Source organism: Phyllobates terribilis, unplaced genomic scaffold (assembly GCF_046119375.1).
Source record: "Phyllobates terribilis strain yellow unplaced genomic scaffold, ASM4611937v1 Scaffold_11__3_contigs__length_659146591, whole genome shotgun sequence".
Classification (NCBI taxonomy): domain Eukaryota; kingdom Metazoa; phylum Chordata; class Amphibia; order Anura; family Dendrobatidae; genus Phyllobates; species Phyllobates terribilis.
The window spans coordinates 29,746,227-29,764,549 of record NW_027362771.1 but is presented as its reverse complement, the minus strand read 5'-3'; the positions used below and the strand labels follow the sequence as shown (position 1 = coordinate 29,764,549).

At 44.8% G+C, this 18,323-nt stretch overlaps 1 protein-coding gene across 2 annotated transcripts in view; it reads right to left on the bottom strand.

Annotated features, from left to right (window-relative positions):
- The window catches only part of ARL10 (ARF like GTPase 10), a 55,713-nt gene extending 52,233 nt beyond the window's left edge, over positions 1-3,480 (bottom strand). The window contains exon 1 of one of the 2 annotated variants that reach the window (XM_073651162.1): positions 3,043-3,480. In XM_073651162.1, coding sequence (XP_073507263.1) covers positions 3,043-3,189 — 147 coding nt within the window. In that variant the 5' untranslated portion in view covers positions 3,190-3,480. The remainder of the gene's footprint in view (positions 1-3,042) is intronic. The other variant, XM_073651163.1, reaches the window with a different exon arrangement.
- Positions 3,481-18,323: the final 14,843 nt, after the last annotated feature.

Sequence of the window (18,323 nt, the reverse complement as noted above, 5' to 3'; positions counted from 1 at the left end):
TTTACAGTTTCCTATGTATCCATCAAGAACAGAAGCTGTAAGTATGGCATCCGATTTATGTCCCGCACCTCTAGACTTGAATGGCTGAGTCTCATCTGATTTACAGAAGAAACCAGTGCATGCTGACATTGTTATCACATGCAGATTCAGACAGAAGAAATATCTCGCTCATCTTCACGGCGCCATTGAATAACATTGGTCTGAGTGTTGTGCGCTTTTTTTCACGGACAGCACTCGGATCGAAAATATGGTCGTGTGAATCAGCGCTTGTGGCTCACTCATAGAACCGGATGTGATCCAGAGTCGGGATTGTTGTCACGTGAGTGAGAGGAGGATAGGAGCAACACTAGAAACCAGGGAAGACGGCGATCTTGACCGCACTTACACAGGTCCAGGCAATAAAACATATGATAGAAGGTCATCTTTAAGTGACTGTTCTCCTGCAGTGCTGGAGCCCAAGGTTCAAATCCCACCACGGTTATAGTGGACATGGTATGTTCTCCCCATGTTCCTGGAAGTTTCCTCTACAAAACAAACAAGCTCAAATCCATGTCCTTTTTTTTGTTTGTTTGTTTTCTTTTAAAGCACTACTTTAGAATTTTGTTGTTTTATTTTACTGCTGAAATGGTGTCAGTAATCTTTTATCTGTTATCAGCACCGCTTCAGTCGTCTTTTGCTAGTTCTGACCTGCGAGATTGCTCCAGTAGTCATTACTCAGTGTAAGGCCGGTTTCACACGTCTGTATACGTCCGGGGTCTGAGATATTCGTGTCCTGTGTGTGTCACACGTGTGGCAACTATGTGCTGCATCAGGAGCCTGGGAATGAGCGGTACAGTTAGTGCTGTTCCCAAGCGCCGGGTGCTGAACGCTGCCCTCATCATTGTTCCCTGCCGGCATTGCGATCAGCATCAGCAGAGACAATGATGAGGGTAGTAGTATTCTGCTCCTGCAGTGTCTCCACCTGTAAAAATAAGATTAAAATATTAAAATCCTAATACTCACCTGTCCTAGGTGTCCCCCGCTATAATCCTCTGACTGTTGACCCCGAGGAGAATGACCCGCTCCAGAGCTGAGCTCAGTGAGTGACAGGACACCCTGAGCTCAACTCCGGGGCCGCTCGCTGGAGCGCTTAATTCTCCCCAGCTCCCCAGTCAGAGGATTACAGCAGGGGACACCTCCCACAGATGAGTATAGGATTTTATTATTTTATTCTTATTTTTACAGGTGGACACTGCAGGAGCACACTACTACCCTCATCACTGTCCCTGCTGGTGCTGATCACAGCGCCGACAGGGAACCATGATGAGGGCAGCATTCAGCACTGGCACTTGGGAACAGTGCTAACTGTACCGCTGATTCCCAGGCACCGGTCCTTGGGATCCTGATGACACACGGATGTCATCCATGTGTGTTCAGCGTGAGACACTTCTGCGGACTGTATATCCGCAAAATAAATGACTTGTCTCTGTGTGAAGCACATGGACACATGGTCCATGGAAGCACACTGAGATGTGCGCAGACCCATAGATTTGAATGGGTCTGCGTGTGTCAGTGTCTCCAGTACGTGTGGAAACATTGATGTGTGAAAGAGCCCTAAGTCTATGAGAGGCAGAACAGGGCTCAGACTAAGGGCCCCGTCACACTAAGCGATGCAGCAGCGATCCCGACAACGATACGACCTGTCAGGGATCGTTGCTGCATCGCTAATACATCGCTGGTGAGCTGTCAAACAGGCAGGCTCACCAGCGATCAGGGGAGCAGCGATATCGTGGAAAGAATCGTTCCACGATGTCCTGCTCCCGTTACCAGCCTGCTGCAAGCAGGAGCAGGCTGGTAACTATGGTAAACATCGGGTTACTAAGCGCGCGTGTGCCCCTAGTAACCCGCTGTTTACCATGGATACCACTCTGCTACGGTGCGCGGGAGCCTCCGTGCACCGTAGCAGAGTGGTATCCATGGTAAACAGCGGGTTACTAAGTGCGCGCGTGCCCCTAGTAACCCGATGTTTACCATAGTTACCAGCCAGATCGTTGGTCCCGCTGGTCACACACAGCGATGTGTGCTGGCCAGCGGGAGGCTAACGACCAAAAAATGGTCCAGGACACTTTGCAACGATCAGCGACCTCACAGCAGGGGCCTGATCGTTGCAAAGTGTCACACACAGCGACATCGCTGGTGAGGTCGCTGGTGAGTCACCAAAACCGTGACTCAGCAGCGATATCGCTAGCGATATCGCTATGTGAGACGGGGGCTTTACACTGAGAGCTTGTGACCGTTATCTCTGACGTCTCGTCCGTCAGAAGCTGCGGTCAGGGTGAGTAGAAGACCAGGGTCAGGGAACTTACATTACAGCACCACTCCAGCGCTGAAAAAAAAAAACCCGCTGCAGTGGTGCTGCACTGTACAGATGTTCTATGTATTGTGTTTATTACATTTAAAAAAAAAATTAAAAAGACACAAACTAGTAGCAAGACGGAGCCCAATACAGTCAATGAGGTCCGAAAAATGGAACAGATCTCAAAGCGCAGGGGATAACAGCGGTGGAAACCACACAGGCATGGGAAGACCAGTACAGAGGAAACAGGTGTGAACGGCGTCCCAGAGGTAACTAACCGCAGGAGACATAAGAGTGAGAGATCTCTAGGGTCAGGCACCCAGGTGACCATCATCGGTGTACAGCGCTACAGAATATGTCTGAGCTATAGAATACAGAATGGCTGATTAGTTAATATCACTAAAATCAGAGCAGCCCAGACAGTACACACACATATTATATATATATATATATATATATATATATATATATATATATGTATATATATGTGTGTGTGACCACGACCCCCAGCTGCGGTCCTGTGTTGCCCCCAGCCTCGCTCGCTGCTCTCCCCATGTTGGCTGCTGTACGGGGAGGACCGGGCACTGCCAGCAGGGGTTACAGGAGGACACAGCCAGCGGTCCCAGCAGGGCATTCCCGGCATTCCCCACCACTGGCCCCGTACGCTCCGTGCTACCTGCCCTCAGGGCGGGGACTGCAGCGCTCACCTGATCTCGCCGGTGCTCCAGCTCATAGCCCGTCCTCCGCCACTTTCTCCTGCCGGGCACATACCGGCGCCAAGCTATGAACAGCACTGACCCTAGAGCCGCCACCGCCGCCCCGATCACCATTGACAGATTCCGGAGAGCTGCCATCGGTCTACAGGGCTCCCTGCCCGGTCGTGACGTCACCGCTGCCTGCCCCGCCTTATTAGCTGATTTCCATAGTTTGTAAAGAGGACGGGGCTACCAGAGCCAGCGGCGGTGCACGGCTGCTGTGCGCATGCGTGTCTGGCTGCCCCGCGTTCTCTGGCCGCAGCTGCCAGGTCTTCACCGTTGTTCCTGCAGTCCGCGCTGTATTGTGGCGGTGCGGGCGGTACAGTGCAGCTTCCTCTCTCAGGAGCCCGGGCCTGCTGGGAGGGGCGGCACAGACGAGTGTCTTCCTTTCTTCAGGTGTAACTTTTTCGCTGTCTTTACTCCTGGCCTTTCAGGAGCCGTTGGTTAGGGCATGCTTGTAAAGGTCATCATTCCCTTGTGTCCAGGTCCTCAATGCTGGTTATATTTGGGAGGTCCGTATATAGTAGCACTGGATGTTGGTTCCAGCTGTTTCTCATTCAGTGCTTTGATTGGCAGCAGTTGCGGTGCTGTCATAGGTAGAAGGCTACTTCTGAGTATCAATTATTACCTTTAATAATAATCTTTATTTTTATATAGCGCTAACATATTCCGCAGTGCTTTACATACATTATCGCCGCTGTCCCCATCGGGGCTCACAATCTAGATTCCCTATCAGTATGTCTTTGGAGTGTGGGAGGAAACCGGAGAACCCAGAGGAAACCCACGCAAACACGGGGAGAACATACAAACTCCTTGCAGATGTTGCCCTTTCTATTTCATTTGCCAAGGCAGACAGATCTGCAGACCTCACCAAGCAGTAGTATAGCGTCATACAACAGTATGGCATTACATTACAATAAAAAGAATGTGACAGGTGAAATAACTGATTAAAGCACAAAAAAATCCCAGTAGGCTCTGTTCATACCTGCATTTTGAATTCCATTCTTAGGCTATGTGCCCACGTAGCAGATTTGATGCAGAGCGGTTTTGCCTCTCTCTGGCAGAAAAAAATGCATGAAGATTTACATGCATTTTTTCTGCCAGAGAGAAGTGTTTTTTCAGCGTTTTTACATGCGTTTTCGCATGCGTTTTTTCAAGCACTTTTCCAAGCGATTTTGAGCATCACTTGGTGCTTGACAAGTTGGTCACACAATATAAATCCATGCAACCGGCATGGATTTATAATGTGTGACCAACTTAGATGCTTTAAATGCAGCATCTGCACCCGGCCACGTCTTCTCTCTTCAGCGTCCCGCAGAGTACTGTCAGGACCTGCGGTGACGTCAGTCAGCTGATGGTCACGCAACCATCACCTGACCACTGACGTCAGCGGTCACGTGACCATCAGGTGACTAAATGACGTCACCGCAGGTCCTGACCGTACTCTGCGGGACGCTGAAGAGAGAAGACGCGGCCGGGTGCAGACCGGAGGAGACCGGGGAGCAGACTGGAGGCCGCCGGAGAGGTGAATATACAGGTTTTGTTTATTTTTAACTTTTTTTATTTATTTTTTCACTGCATGGTAGCCGGGATGAAGAGGAGTTGTAGTCTCCTCTTCATCCCGGGTACCACACACACCACGATTACGCTGCAGCGTAATCGCGGTAGAAATGGTCATGCTGCGTTTTGCAAAGCAATGCGTATTCGGCGCGCAAATTAGCGCATCATGTGCACAGCACATCCGAATTCACATTGCTTTGCATGGAAGACTGTTTTACAAGCGTTTTCGCGGCCGTAAATACGCCGCAAAAACGCTACGTGTGCACATAGCCTTACTGGTCCAGTTTAGGAAAAGAGATACAGAATCTATGTGGAATACAGAACGGATGGAAACAGATGAAGGGGGAACTCGTTGACTATGATGGCCCATCTGGTTTTCTTCTTGTGAACAGAATAAGTACAACATTTCGGTACTATAAATGACATTATTCATGGGGACACTCTGGCATTGCATCCCGCATCTTAAACATCTATAATTCCTACTCACTTCAGTAGCGTGAAAAGCAAACACCATCTGTGCTTTAGTCAAACATACAGCACCTGGAAGCCTCCTGTCTCCAGTGGTGAACGTGTTGAGTAATACATCCCACCTCAGATGGCAGCAGAAAGATTGTGTATCACACACGTGAGGAATGTAGTTCTAATGCGTTCCGAGACCACTAATAAATAATAATATAATTCGCAGCATTCCGGGAGCAAGGGGAGGTAAGCGCCGATACTTACCTCTTCTCTGACGTCCCGCGCTGTCCCTGCTGGGTCCCGGTGGTTGCCATGGTGACCCGGATGTCATCATGACGACATCAGGGTCACCAGAAGGTAGGAAGTTACTTTGGTCATGCGCAGTGCGCATGATCAAAGTATCTTCTGCATGCACCGCTGATAGGCTGTATATACAGTTGTGCTCAAAGGTTTACATACCTCGGTAGAATTTTTCCTTTCTCGGCCTTGTTTCAGAGAATATGAATGATAACAAAAAAACTTTTTCTCCACTCATGGGTTATTGGTTGGGTGAAGTCATTTATTGTCAAACTACTGTGTTTCCTCTTTTTAAATCTTAAAGGGAATCTGTCACCACTTTGGAGTTATCAGACCTCTACTATGGGCATACAGGGTATAGAAAAGTAAATCTATACATCCCTGTATGGCCCTTAGTAGAGGTTTGATTGCAGAGAAATCAGAAATCAATTATCAATTTTACCACACGCAGAACGGAATAAAAAAAAATATATAATTCCTGAATTGTTGGTTTTTGTTTATTCTGCCTCCCAAAAATCGGAATAGAAAGCGATCAAAAAATGTCACGTGCCCGAAAATGGTACCAATAAAAACGTCAACCAGTCCCGCAAAAAACAATCCATCAAATGACTCGGTCGAAATATGGAAAAATTATAGCTCTCAAAATATGGCGATACAAAAACTAGTCTTTTGCAAAAAAAAGGTTTTTTAGTGTGACAGCGGTCAATCATAAAAACCCGATATCAATCTGGTATCATTGTAATTGCACCGACCCGAAGAATAAAGTCGCCTAATCAATTAGAAACTCTAGGGTTAGGGTTGTGTTAGGGTTAGGCTATATGCCCACGATGCAGAAATGAAGCGGAAAATTTCCGCTTCATTTCTGCATGTCCTTGCCTGGAAAAACGCATGTGGAATTTGACTTGCGTTTTTCGCGCGTTTTGCACATGCGGAATTGCCCTGCGTTTTTCTAATGCATTGAAGATAGCAATTCCACATGCGTAAACGCACAAATAATGGACATGCTGCCGAATTTTCCGCACAACAAAAACGCTGCGGAAAATTCCACAGCATGGGCATTGAAATTGCGGATTTACATTGGGGACCATGGGAGAAGGCTTACCAAGCGTTTTTCAAGCGTTTACGCTGCAAAAATTCCGCAGCAAAAACGCTTGAAAAACGCATCGTGGGCACGGACCCTTAGGGTTGTGCTAGGGTTAGGGTGTCAGAAGTAACAGACAGTTGGTTGCAGGAGATCTCTATGTTTGACATTACAGACATCTTCTTAGAGGTTGTCTCTAGGACTTAGCGGCTACCTTCTGGGTGTATAAATATCTGCTGTGTACAGAGGGAGGTGCCGGCGATATTCATTACTCCTTGTGAGATTTCAGCAAGAGCAGTACTTCCTCCTCTCTGGAGTTTGAGGATGTGTGTGAATTTGTCTGGAGTCATCTAAAAGCTAAGCAATTTCCCGTTTGTCCTTCCTTTTTGTCTTTAGAGTTCAGTAGAGATCGACTAGTGCGCATCTCCTCCCTTCCCTAGCCTGAGTCTAACGCCAGGGAAAGGCAGGGTGAGGAACGCATGCGGCGATTGTTTAAGAGCCAATATAGGGTCGATAGTTGAGACAGGGTGACACTAGACCAGACTAGGTCTCCACTCCCCCCTTTCCCTAGAATCTGGGCTCACTTTCCCTCTTTCCTTTGTGTTGCACTAAGTCTTTCCCACACCTTGCGTGACATAGGGTTAGGGTTGTGCTAGGGTTAGAGTAGTGCTAGGGTGAAGGTTGTGTTAGGGTTAAGGTTGTGCTAGGGTTAGGGTTGTGCTAGGGTTAGGGTTGTGCTAGGGTTAGGGTTGGGTTTGTATTAGGGTTGTGTTGGAGTGGGATTTTTTCAAACGTAAAGAAAAACAATGTCGACGATATGGCGACTAGTGTTGAGCGCAAGTGTTCTCTACTTGACTTTGCATCGGGCGCTCGGGTATGCACCGAGTATCACGGATGCTCGAGTCTCCGCCCCATATGTTCTGCAGCTCTTAGACAGCCAAAAAAACCTTGCGGGGATTGCCTGCCATGCACGAGCAATCCCCGCATGTTTTTTTTTTGGGTGTCCAACAACCGTGAAACATGCGGCGCGGGGACTCGAGCATGTCACTTGAGCACCCGTGATACATGGTGCATACCAGAGTACCCGATGCAAACTCAAGTAGCGAGCACTTGCGCTCAAGACTAATGACAACTTATTCAATATGATGACCTAATGTTATCAAATTCTGTGTCGTACCTCTGGGTTCAAAATGTTCACTATACCCCTTGATAAAATCCTGGAGTGGTGTAGTTTCCAAAATGGGGTCACTTGTAGGGGGTTTCCACTGTTAAGGCACATCAGGGTCTCCCCAAACGCAACATGACGTCCGCTAATTATTTAAGCAAATTTTACATTAAAAAAGTCAAATGGCGCTCCTTCTCTTCCGAACCCTGCCGTGTGCCTATACAGTGGTTTTCCTCCGTATATGGGGTATCGGCGTGCTCAGGAGAAATTGCACAATAAATTTTGGGGTCCATTTTTTCTTGATACCCTTGTGAAAATAAAATTGGGTATTAAAGTAACATTTTTGTGAAAAAAGTTAAATGTTAATTTTTTTCTTCCACATTCCAAAAATTCCTGTGAAGCACCTGAAGGGTTAATAAACTTCTTTAATGTGGTTTTGAGCACCTTGAGGTGTGCAGTTTTTAGAATGGTGTCACTTTTGGACATTTTATGTCATAAAGGCCCTCAAAGTCACTTCAAATGTAATGTGGTCCCTAAAAAAATGGTTTTGTAAATTTTGTTGGAAAAATGAGAAATCGCTGGTCAACTTTTAACCCTTATAACTTCCTAACAAAAAAAAATGTTGGTTCCAATGTTGAGGGAGGGCACCAACGTCCCTTCACGGTTGACCAAGTGAGTGTCAAATTATTATGTTGATTGCGCAATCCAACAGAAAACCAGACAGATGCAGTGCTCTGTATGGGAGGATTCAGAGAATCTCTAATCTCGTTTATTTCTACTTACCATTTTATATTGTTTTGAGTATATTGATAACCAATCATCTACAGCCGTACTACAGTACTACAGGCTTGAGCCAATGTTAGTGCAATTATTACGGAAACACATATATGATCATATTATCGTTAGTTCGAAGCACGATGCAAATTTACAAGGTTATACACATCCCGGCTCAGACCAGTTAGATAACAGGAGCAGAGTGTCTCACAGAATGTTCTTGTGAGAAAAGGTTAGTGTGGGAAAGTTGCATGAGAAAAGAAGGAAAGAATTTATGTTATGCAAGGAGTATAATAACATGATTTTAAAGCAAGCAGACAAAATGGAGTTGCTATAGCATGAGTATCAATATGTCCTTTACACTTGGATAGCATGAATATTAATATGTCCTTTACATTCCCCCCTAAAATTATGTAATTATCAACAATAGGGGTGCTTTCCCAGGATCATGCTTTGAGCCTGAGGGACATTGGTCTGACTCTTCACTCAATTAGTGCCCTTGTTACCAATCGAGGCTGTCGCAGCATGTCCATCCCGCCTTGTTTGTTGACATGATCATAAAGCTCTGATCTTCAGACGTGAGGTTGGTTAGGGCATGCTTTGTAAAGGTCATCATTCCCTTGTCGTCCAGGTCCGCAATGCTGGTTACATTTGGGAGGTCCATGTATAGTAGCACTGGATGTTGGTTGACAGCGTCCGTCTTGCTCTCTGATGACTGGCAGGTTTTCCTCATGCAAAATGGGATACAATAAAAGACTAATTTTAGTAAAACATATATTAACAAGATGCCAGAAGCAATATGCAACACTCCTTGTAATATTCCAGCAATCCATCCACCAATCCCTTTAAACAAATTAGCAGGATTTAAAAAACTAGAACGTATCAGACCACCGTCTTTGGTCAATTCGTTATGTTTGTTATATTCTTCCCTGAGTTTCCTAATGTCTTCCATTTTAGTCTTTAACCATATGGTAGAGTCGGGGTCAATATAGTGACAACAGGCTGGGCCTATAACCTGACACATCCCTCCTTGAGCTGCTGTCAAATAGTCCAGCACTAAAGTATGTTGATTAGCTACTATAATAAGTTGATTCTGCACTGCAACAGTAGTATTAATTACTTCCAATACACTCCAAATCTGGTCATCTAAGTAATCAGTGACTTCCACTAATTTGTCCCACATTTGTGTAACCATAGGGTAGAGGTAGACAGTACTGGCTATCTTATTGGGTATACTCATTTGTACTAAATGAGGTCTTCCTGATGGGCGTGGGGTGTTGTCCTTGGCACGTTTATAGATGGTATGGAGAGGGATGGCTCTCATATCTACTTTACTATGGGGAATAAGATAAGTGGCTGGAGTTAGCCGGGCCAACGTACAAGTCCCCCCTACTCCGACTGGGAGCCATTTGTACGCATTATTCCCACAGACCCAATATGTGGCTGATGGCAGATCCCATAAAGCAGAGTGCTGGAATACTAATTTATGTACCAAATTGATAAAAACGGTGTTATTTGATAACATACACCATGAAGACATTTGTCCCAGGGGGCTACAATATCCAACATCCGAATTGCCACATATTGGATCACTAGGCTTATATTCAGAAAATTCATGTTTTACTGCTGTTGGGGTCGTCAGGAGCACTTGGTATGGTCCGTCATACAGTGGTTCTAGTCCGTGTTTCCGAACATGTCTCTTCACATACACATAATCTCCGGGCTTGGGGGTATGACAACCTTCTGCATCAGCTGGATCTGGAATAGCAGATGATACTAACGCATGGGTGTTAGTTAAAGCTTTGGCAAGCTGAATCACATATTGCACAACATGATCCGTTTCTTCTGATAATTGTTGTGGTGTAAATCTAGCTATAGCTGGTTGTGACCCAAATAGTATCTCATTGGGTGACAGTTTGTGTTTCCCTATGGGGGTGGTGCATATGTGATACAGTGCAATGGGAAGGAGCTCAGGCCACTGGGCCGTAGTCTCCTGCATCATTTTGGTTAATTGCCCTTTCAGTGTGCCATGCAATCTCTCCACCGTGCCGCTTGAATGTGGATGGTAAGGAGTATGCAGCGCCACTGTTGATCCGATCATGGTAAGTATTTCTTGATATACACATGAGGAAAAGGCTGGTCCTTGATCACTTTTGACAACTTCTGGGACTCCATACCGGCAAACCACTTCAGAGACCAACTTCTTGGCGGTAGTCTCACCGGAGAACCTGCAGTCGTGACAAAGCCTCTCCTTGCCCAGATCTCCCCAAAATCATGTGCAATCCCGAAGGCGTATCTCGAGTCAGTAAATATATTCACACGTTTTCCTTCAGCCTGTTGACAAGCAGGGCTTTGAGCTCTGTTTCCTGTGCTGACATACTGGGAGGTAAGGCTGCAGCCTCTACCAATGTATCTTCAGTTGTGACAGCATATCCAGTATGAAACCTGCCAGAGGTGTCAGCATATCTGGATCCATCCGTATATAACGTAAGTTCTGGATCATCCAAGGGTACTTCCGCCCCTAAAACAAGTGGAGTTGACTCCGCAGTAATTTGTTCCAGACAGTCATGTGGTGGAGCCTCTTTCCCCTCTCCTTCAGGTGCTGGTAGCAGGGTGGCCGGGTTGATGGTGGTGCACCTGTGTAACTTCACATTTTCTGGCAAAATCAACGAACACTGCAGCTGCAGGTGTCTCTGTGTGGACAGATGTTTAGGTTGCTGTAAAGCCAAAACAGCCGCAATATAGTGTGGAGCATAAATGTGAGTCTCATGTCCAAGGATGATGTCCGCCGTCTTTTCAAGTAACTGCTGTGTGACGTGAACCGCTTGTAGACAGCTGGGGGAGGCCCTGGCTACTGGGTCCACATGCACTGAGTAATAACCGACTGGGTGCTGCTTTGTACAGTGTCTCTGCATGAGTACTCCGGCTGCATGCCCTCCCATCTCAGAGACATACAAATGGAAAGGTTGAGCATAGTCCGGGTTTCCAAGGGCAGCGGCTGTCATTATCCTTGACTTTAGTTGCTCAAAAGGCTTGTTGCAGCAGTTCCTGGTGGTCCTTGTTGTTTACATCAGCCAGAGTGTCTTCTTTTAATGCATCATATAGGGGCTGCATCAGACGTGAGGCATCTGGGATCAATTGTCTGCAATATGTACATAGTCCAAGAAACCGTTGCAGCTCTATGGGATCTTTTTGGAATGGTAGCAGGTAGATGGCCGTCTTTCTTCTGTGAGATGTCTGGCACCCTGAGTAAGGCAGTGGCCTAAGAAGACTACTTTACCAAGGCAAAACTGAAGTTTCGAGGCTGAGACTCGACAATTCAGTTTTGCTAGATGGTTGAGGAGGCTAACACTGGCCCTGATGGACACTTGCTCCATGGGGGCACACAAAAGAAGATCATCCACGTATTGTAATAGTACTACCTCAGAGTTGTCCAGCTGCCACGGCAGCAGACAGCTAGACATGTTCTTTGCAAACTGATTAGGCAAAGATACCGATGGAAATAAATGGCAGGGCTAGGGTTGGGACCGCATGAAGCTGTGATGCGTATGCTATGGTGTTTTGAATTGTTTCTGTAAGCAGGTGTTGTGACCTGGGTACATCCAGGGGATCATATTTTGGGCCCACCGTTTGTATAACATACTGACATGATGATCTTCATCATACACATTCTGGGTGCAGTGTGTATTGCTGCCTGTATTCCGGGTGTGCCAAGATGGCCGCCACCAAAGGGACATCTGGTCAGAGGCCGGAGGTGATGCAATGGGTGTAGCAACATGGCCGCTGCAGGAAGGGTTGGAACTTTGGGCGGACATAGGTATTACTGATGAGGATGGGGCACTAGGAGTGGCTTGGGTAGTAGCGAGGGGTGGGCCTCCTGGACGGGGTGCGTGACATGCAACACAATAATCTGCTGACTGCATTTAGTACAGGTCCACCCCCCCCCAGTCCGCCATTATCGGGCGGTGGCTGGAGAGCAGTATCTTTGTAATACACATAACATGGCATCTTTCCCTTATTGTCTGTATTTTCTTCCTCCATCCACCCTTCTTTGACAAATTCTCTGCTGTTCTATACCAAGCCAAAGCTATTTGTAACAATCCTTTATCTTCTAACTTGCCCCTTTTCTTCTTCATAATTAACCGGCCCTTATCTGGTAGCTCGCATATTTTAGTTAACTGTTTAAGTTTCTGCACATACTTTTTCCCTTCTTTCGACAAACTCAGCGCAGCCTTTTTTTCACATGTATGCACTTTCCAACAAGCCATTTATCTATCTCGTACTGTAATCTACCCACCCGGGTATGACCCACACAATGACATTACTCTTTTGGTTTTCCCTACATATTTCCTTCCTTCTATTTCAACATACCCTTCATCACAAATCTCATGTGCAACTTTCCTAAACTTTTCAGCGTCTTCCAACAATCCACAGTCAACTAATCTTTCCCTTTTCTGACGAATTCCCTCGTCCCACAATGCAGGCTTAAGTCTGTCCTGCACGGGAAAATTTAACACCTTAAACACTTTTGGTGCATTCTTAAATGATCTTTTCCCTTCTCGACCGATCATGATATTCATCACATCCTCTCCCTCCATCAGGGGAGACAATTTCTTTCTGCTCCACGGAAACATTGATTAATCACTACAACTGACAAAATATCCTTAATTTGTGCACAGCACGAGTCCGGCCGGACCTCACAGCTGCTGTTCCACTGACTTCACCCCCTTCCCTACGGGGGAGTCACGCACGGCAATAAGCGAAAGGAGGAGAACTCTCGTCCGCAGCTCTCCGGACACTAGATATATGTATATCTGTATGCGTGTCCTACCCAATCTTCGATCACCTGCCACGACTGAACCTAACAGTGTTCAGTCTCCTAAGGATCTTTGTCAGAAGTTAAGGAAGATTCACACAATATTCACTTGTCAATCCGAGATGATACTGCTTTGAAAGTTATCAATATCCGAGCCCTAATGGGACTACACCCCTTATAGTCTCACCTTTGACTATATTCAACCAAGACGTCGGGAGATACTGCAAACAACCACACACCACGTGGAAACCACGCCAAACGGTCAGTATCACTAGTAAAGAACTCGTGCCCTTACCGTGGCTTTTTGTGGGGGATGATCAGTCCCAATTCCAGTGGGGGAGGCTGAAAGCAAGTCTCTCTTTGTGGACGTCCAGGGGTGGTGGGGCGTCCCTGGTAAGGGATCCGAGTCACGGCACCAAGCTGTTGAGGGAGGGCACCAACGTCCCTTCACGGTTGACCAAGTGAGTGTCAAATTATTATGCTGATTGCACAATCCAACAGAAAACCAGACGGAGGCAGTGCTCTGTATGGGAGGATACCGAGAATCTCTAATCTCGTTTTATTTCTACTTAGCATTTTATATTGTTTTGAGTATATCGATAACCAATCATCTACAGCCGTACTACAGTACTACAAGCTTGAGCCCATGTTAGTGCAATTATTACGGAAACACATATATGATCATATTATCGTTAGTTCGAAGCACGATGGAAATTTACAAGGTTATACACATCCCGGCTCAGACCAGTTAGATAACAGGAGCAGAGTGTCTCACAGAATGTTCTTGTGAGAAAAGGTTAGTGTGGGAAAGTTGCATGAGAAAAGAAGGAAAGAATGTATGTTATGCAAGGAGTATAATAACATGATTTTAAAGCAAGCAGACAAAATAGAGTTGCTATAGCATGAGTGTCAATATGTCCTTTACACTTGGATAGCATGAATATTAATATGTCCTTTACACCAAAATTGTGCTGATGTAAAGTAGACATGTGGGAAATGTTATTTATTAACTATTTTGTGTGATATATCTCTCTGATTTAAGGGCATGAAAATTCAAATTTGAAAATTGCAAAATTTTTGTCAAATTTCATTTTTTTCACAAATAAACGCAAGTCATTTAGAAGAAATTTTACCACTATCATGAAGTACAATATGTCACGAAAAAACAAACAAACAATCTCAGAATCAGGGGGATCAGTTGAAACGTTCCAGAGTCATTAACTCATAAAGTGACAATGGTCAGAATTGTAAAAGTTGGCCTGGTCATTAACGTGCAAACCACCCTCGGGGGTAAAGGGGTTAATCGAATTGTCCTGTGTAGTAAACACCGTGGACTCCTCTGTTTCCCATGCTATTTATCTGTAAAAAGTTGCACTGACGTAATTTAGATGATTGGTCAGATAAGATCCAATAACTCCCTTCGGCCCTATTTAATGTTCAGTATATTCTCAGGAAGTCACATCAATGCTGCCATGATCATGACATGAGTGTGGTTCAGAAGCTAAACGGGCAGGTAGAACTGCAGACGTGCTCGCTGTGCAGACATGGCATACCTGCATATAGTAATTATCAGTATCGGACCTGGGTGCAAAGGGGTTCAAACTACAGCTACATGCAAATATTACTTGACCCTCACTCCTACGTTCCCGGCAAAGCCATTCTCAATATATTTGAATGGTATAAGGAGAAGGTGGCAGGGGAAATTGTTGGACCCTCATTCAATTATTAGATTGAAGAGATGGTATGCTTGTGCAGCTCCACTCATGCCTTAAGGGGCTCTCATCTATTTCCAGCACACCATTCCGTACGGGAATAAAAGAACCCCTTTGGAGATAAAAATTCCCTCTTCTGCCAATCATTGCATGTTCCAGCAGTCAGACCCTCAGCAAGCAATAAGTGTACAGGTGATAACCAAATCCTTTAACCCCTTTAAAACCCAAAGTGGTTTGCACGTTAATGACCGGGCCAATTTTTACAATTCTGACCACTGTCACTTTATGAGGTAATTACTCTGGAACGCTTCAACGGATCCCCCTGATTCTGACAAAGTTTTTTCATGACATATTGTACTTCATGATTGGGGTAAAATTTCTTCGATATCACTTGCGTTTATTTGTGAAAAACGGAAGTTTGGCGAAAATTTAGCAATTTTCAAAATTTTAATTTTTATGCCCTTAAATCAGAGAGATATGTCACACAAAATAGCTAATAAATAACATTTCCCACATGTCTACTTTACATCAGCATCATTTTAGAACCCAATTTTTTTTTTATTAGGGAGCTATAAGGGTTAAGAGTTGACCAGCGATTTCTCATTTTTCCAACAAAATTTACAAAACCATTTTTTTAGGGCCACATCACATTTGACGTCAGTTTGAGGGGTCTTTATGACAGAAAATACCCAAAAGTGACACCATTCTAAAAACTTCACCCCTCAAGGTGCTCAAAACCACATTCAAGAACTTTATTAACCCTTCAGGTGCTTCACAGGAATTTTTGGAATGTGGAAGAAAAAAATTAACATTTAACTTTTTTCACAAAAATGTTATTTTAGAGGCAATCTTTTTTTATTTTTGCAGGGGTAACAGGAAAAAATGGACCCCAAAATTTGTTGTGCAATTTCTCCTGAGTAAGCAGATACCCCATATGTGGGGGAAAACTACTGTTTGGGTGCACGGCAGGGTTTGGAAGGGAAGGAGCGCCTTTTGACTTTTTGATTGTAAAATTTGCTTGAATAATCAGGGAACTTATCTAGATGTGTGGTGAGCACCTTGAACCCCCAGGTGCTTCACAGAAGTTTATAACATTGAGCTGTAAAAATAAAATTTTCACATTTTTCCCACAACAATGTTTTTCAGCCCCCAATTTTGCATTTTCATAAGGGTAACAGGAGAAATTGCATTATTCAGTGTATTGTGCAATTTATCCTGAGTAAGCAGATACCCCATAGGTGGGGGAAAACCGCTGTTTGGGCATACGGCAGGGTTCGGAAGGGAAGGAGCACCATTTGACTTTTTGAATGTAAAATTTGCTTGAATAATTAGCGGATGTGCCCCTGATGTGCCTAAACAGTGGAAACCCCCACAAGTGACCCCATTTTGGAAACTACACCCCTCAAGGATTTTATCAAGGGGTATAGTGAACATTTTGAACCCAGAGGTAAAACACAGAATTTGATGACATTAGGTCATCACATTGAATAAGTTGTCATTAGTCTTGAGCGCAAGTGCTCGCTACTTGAGTTTGCATTGGGTACTCAGGTATGCACCATGTATCGCGCGTGCTTGAGTGACATGCTCAAGTCCCCGCCCGCATGTTTCACGGTTATTAGACACCCAAAAAAAAACATGCGGGGATCGCTCGTGCATGGCAGGCAATCCCCTCAAGGTTTTTTTTGGCCGCGAAGCATATGGGGCGGAGACTCGAGCATGTCACTTGAGCACCCGATGCAAACTCAAGTAGCGAACACTTGCGGTCAATACTAGTCGCCATATCGTCATTTTTTTTTTTTTTTACTTTTGAAAAAAATCCCAACCCTAACCCTAGCACAACCTAACCCTAGAGTTTATTTTTTACGCCGTTCCTCGTGCGGTATAAGTGATGAGATTACTTTATTCTTCGGGTCGGTGCGATTACAGCGATACCAGAATCATATCGGGTTTTTATGATTGACAGCTGTCACACACTAAAAGACGCATTTTTTTGTAAAATCTAATTTTTGCATCACCATATTTTGAGAGCTATAATTTTTCCATATTTTGGCCGACAGTTTCATGTGACGGCTTGTTTTTTGCGGGATGAGTTGACGTTTTTATTGGTGCCATTTTCAGGCACGTGACATTTTTTTGATCGCTTTCTATTCCGTATTTTGGGAGGCAGAATAAACAAAAACCAACAATTCAGGAATTGTTTTTTTAAAAAATCTTTTATGCTGTTCCGCGTGTGGTAAAATTGATAAGGTAGCTTTATTCTTTGGGTCAGTACGTTAACAGCGGTACCACATTTATATCGTTTTTATATGTTTTTGGCGCTTTTACACAATAAAAGCTATTTTATAGAAAAAACTTTTTGCATCGCTTTATTCTGAGAGCTATAACTTTTTTATTTTTCGGCTGATGGAGCCGTATGGTGGCTTCTTTTTTGCGGGACAAGATGACGTTTTCGGCGGTACCATTTTTAGTTATATTCATCTTTTGATCGCGTGTTATTCCATTTTTTGTTTGGCGGTATGATGATAAAGCATTGTTTTTTGCTGCGTTTTTTATTATTTTTTTTTACCGTGTTCACTAGTGGGGCTAACTAGTGGGACACTTTTATAGGTCAGGTCGTTGCGGACGCGGCGATACCAAATATGTGTACTTTAATTGTTTCTTGTTTTTCATAGTAATATTTATTGATGGGTACATTATATTTTTATTTTTGGTGAATTCTTTTTTTTTTAGATTTTTACAATTTAAAAAAAAAAAAAAAATTTCCACTCTGACACTTTTTTTTACTTTTATTCTTTGTCCCACTATGGGACTTTCACTTTTTTTATTCTGATCGCCTGTAGAGCATAGGGATGGAGCACCATCCCTGTGCTATGCAGGCTGTCAGAGCTGCAGATGCAGAAGATACTTTGGTCATGCACTGCGCATGACCAAAATATCTTCCTGCTGTCTGGTGACCCGGATGTTGTCATGACGACATCGGGTCGTCATGGCAACATCCAGAAAGCTGCGGCAGACATCGCTGGACGCCGGCAGGAGAGGTGAGTATCCCGATCACCTCCCCTTGCCCCCGCAATGCTGCGATCGACTTCGGGGGTCAATGTGCTAGGACCGCTCCATGCACATAGCACCGGGTGTCAGCTGTGACAATCAGCTGACACCTGGTGGTGATCGCGCCCGCACAGCCTGTTTGCGGGCGCGATCGCAAAGACGTACTAATACGTATCAGGCTCTTAAGTCCCAGGGCGCAGATACGTATTAGTACGTCTTGGGCTTTAAAGGGGTTAAAGGGCTGCACAAGCTGAATAAGCTGTTTTATTCTTTTATGAACTTGGATTTTTTTTTCCGTTCTTAAGTAGCCCAATGCCTCAC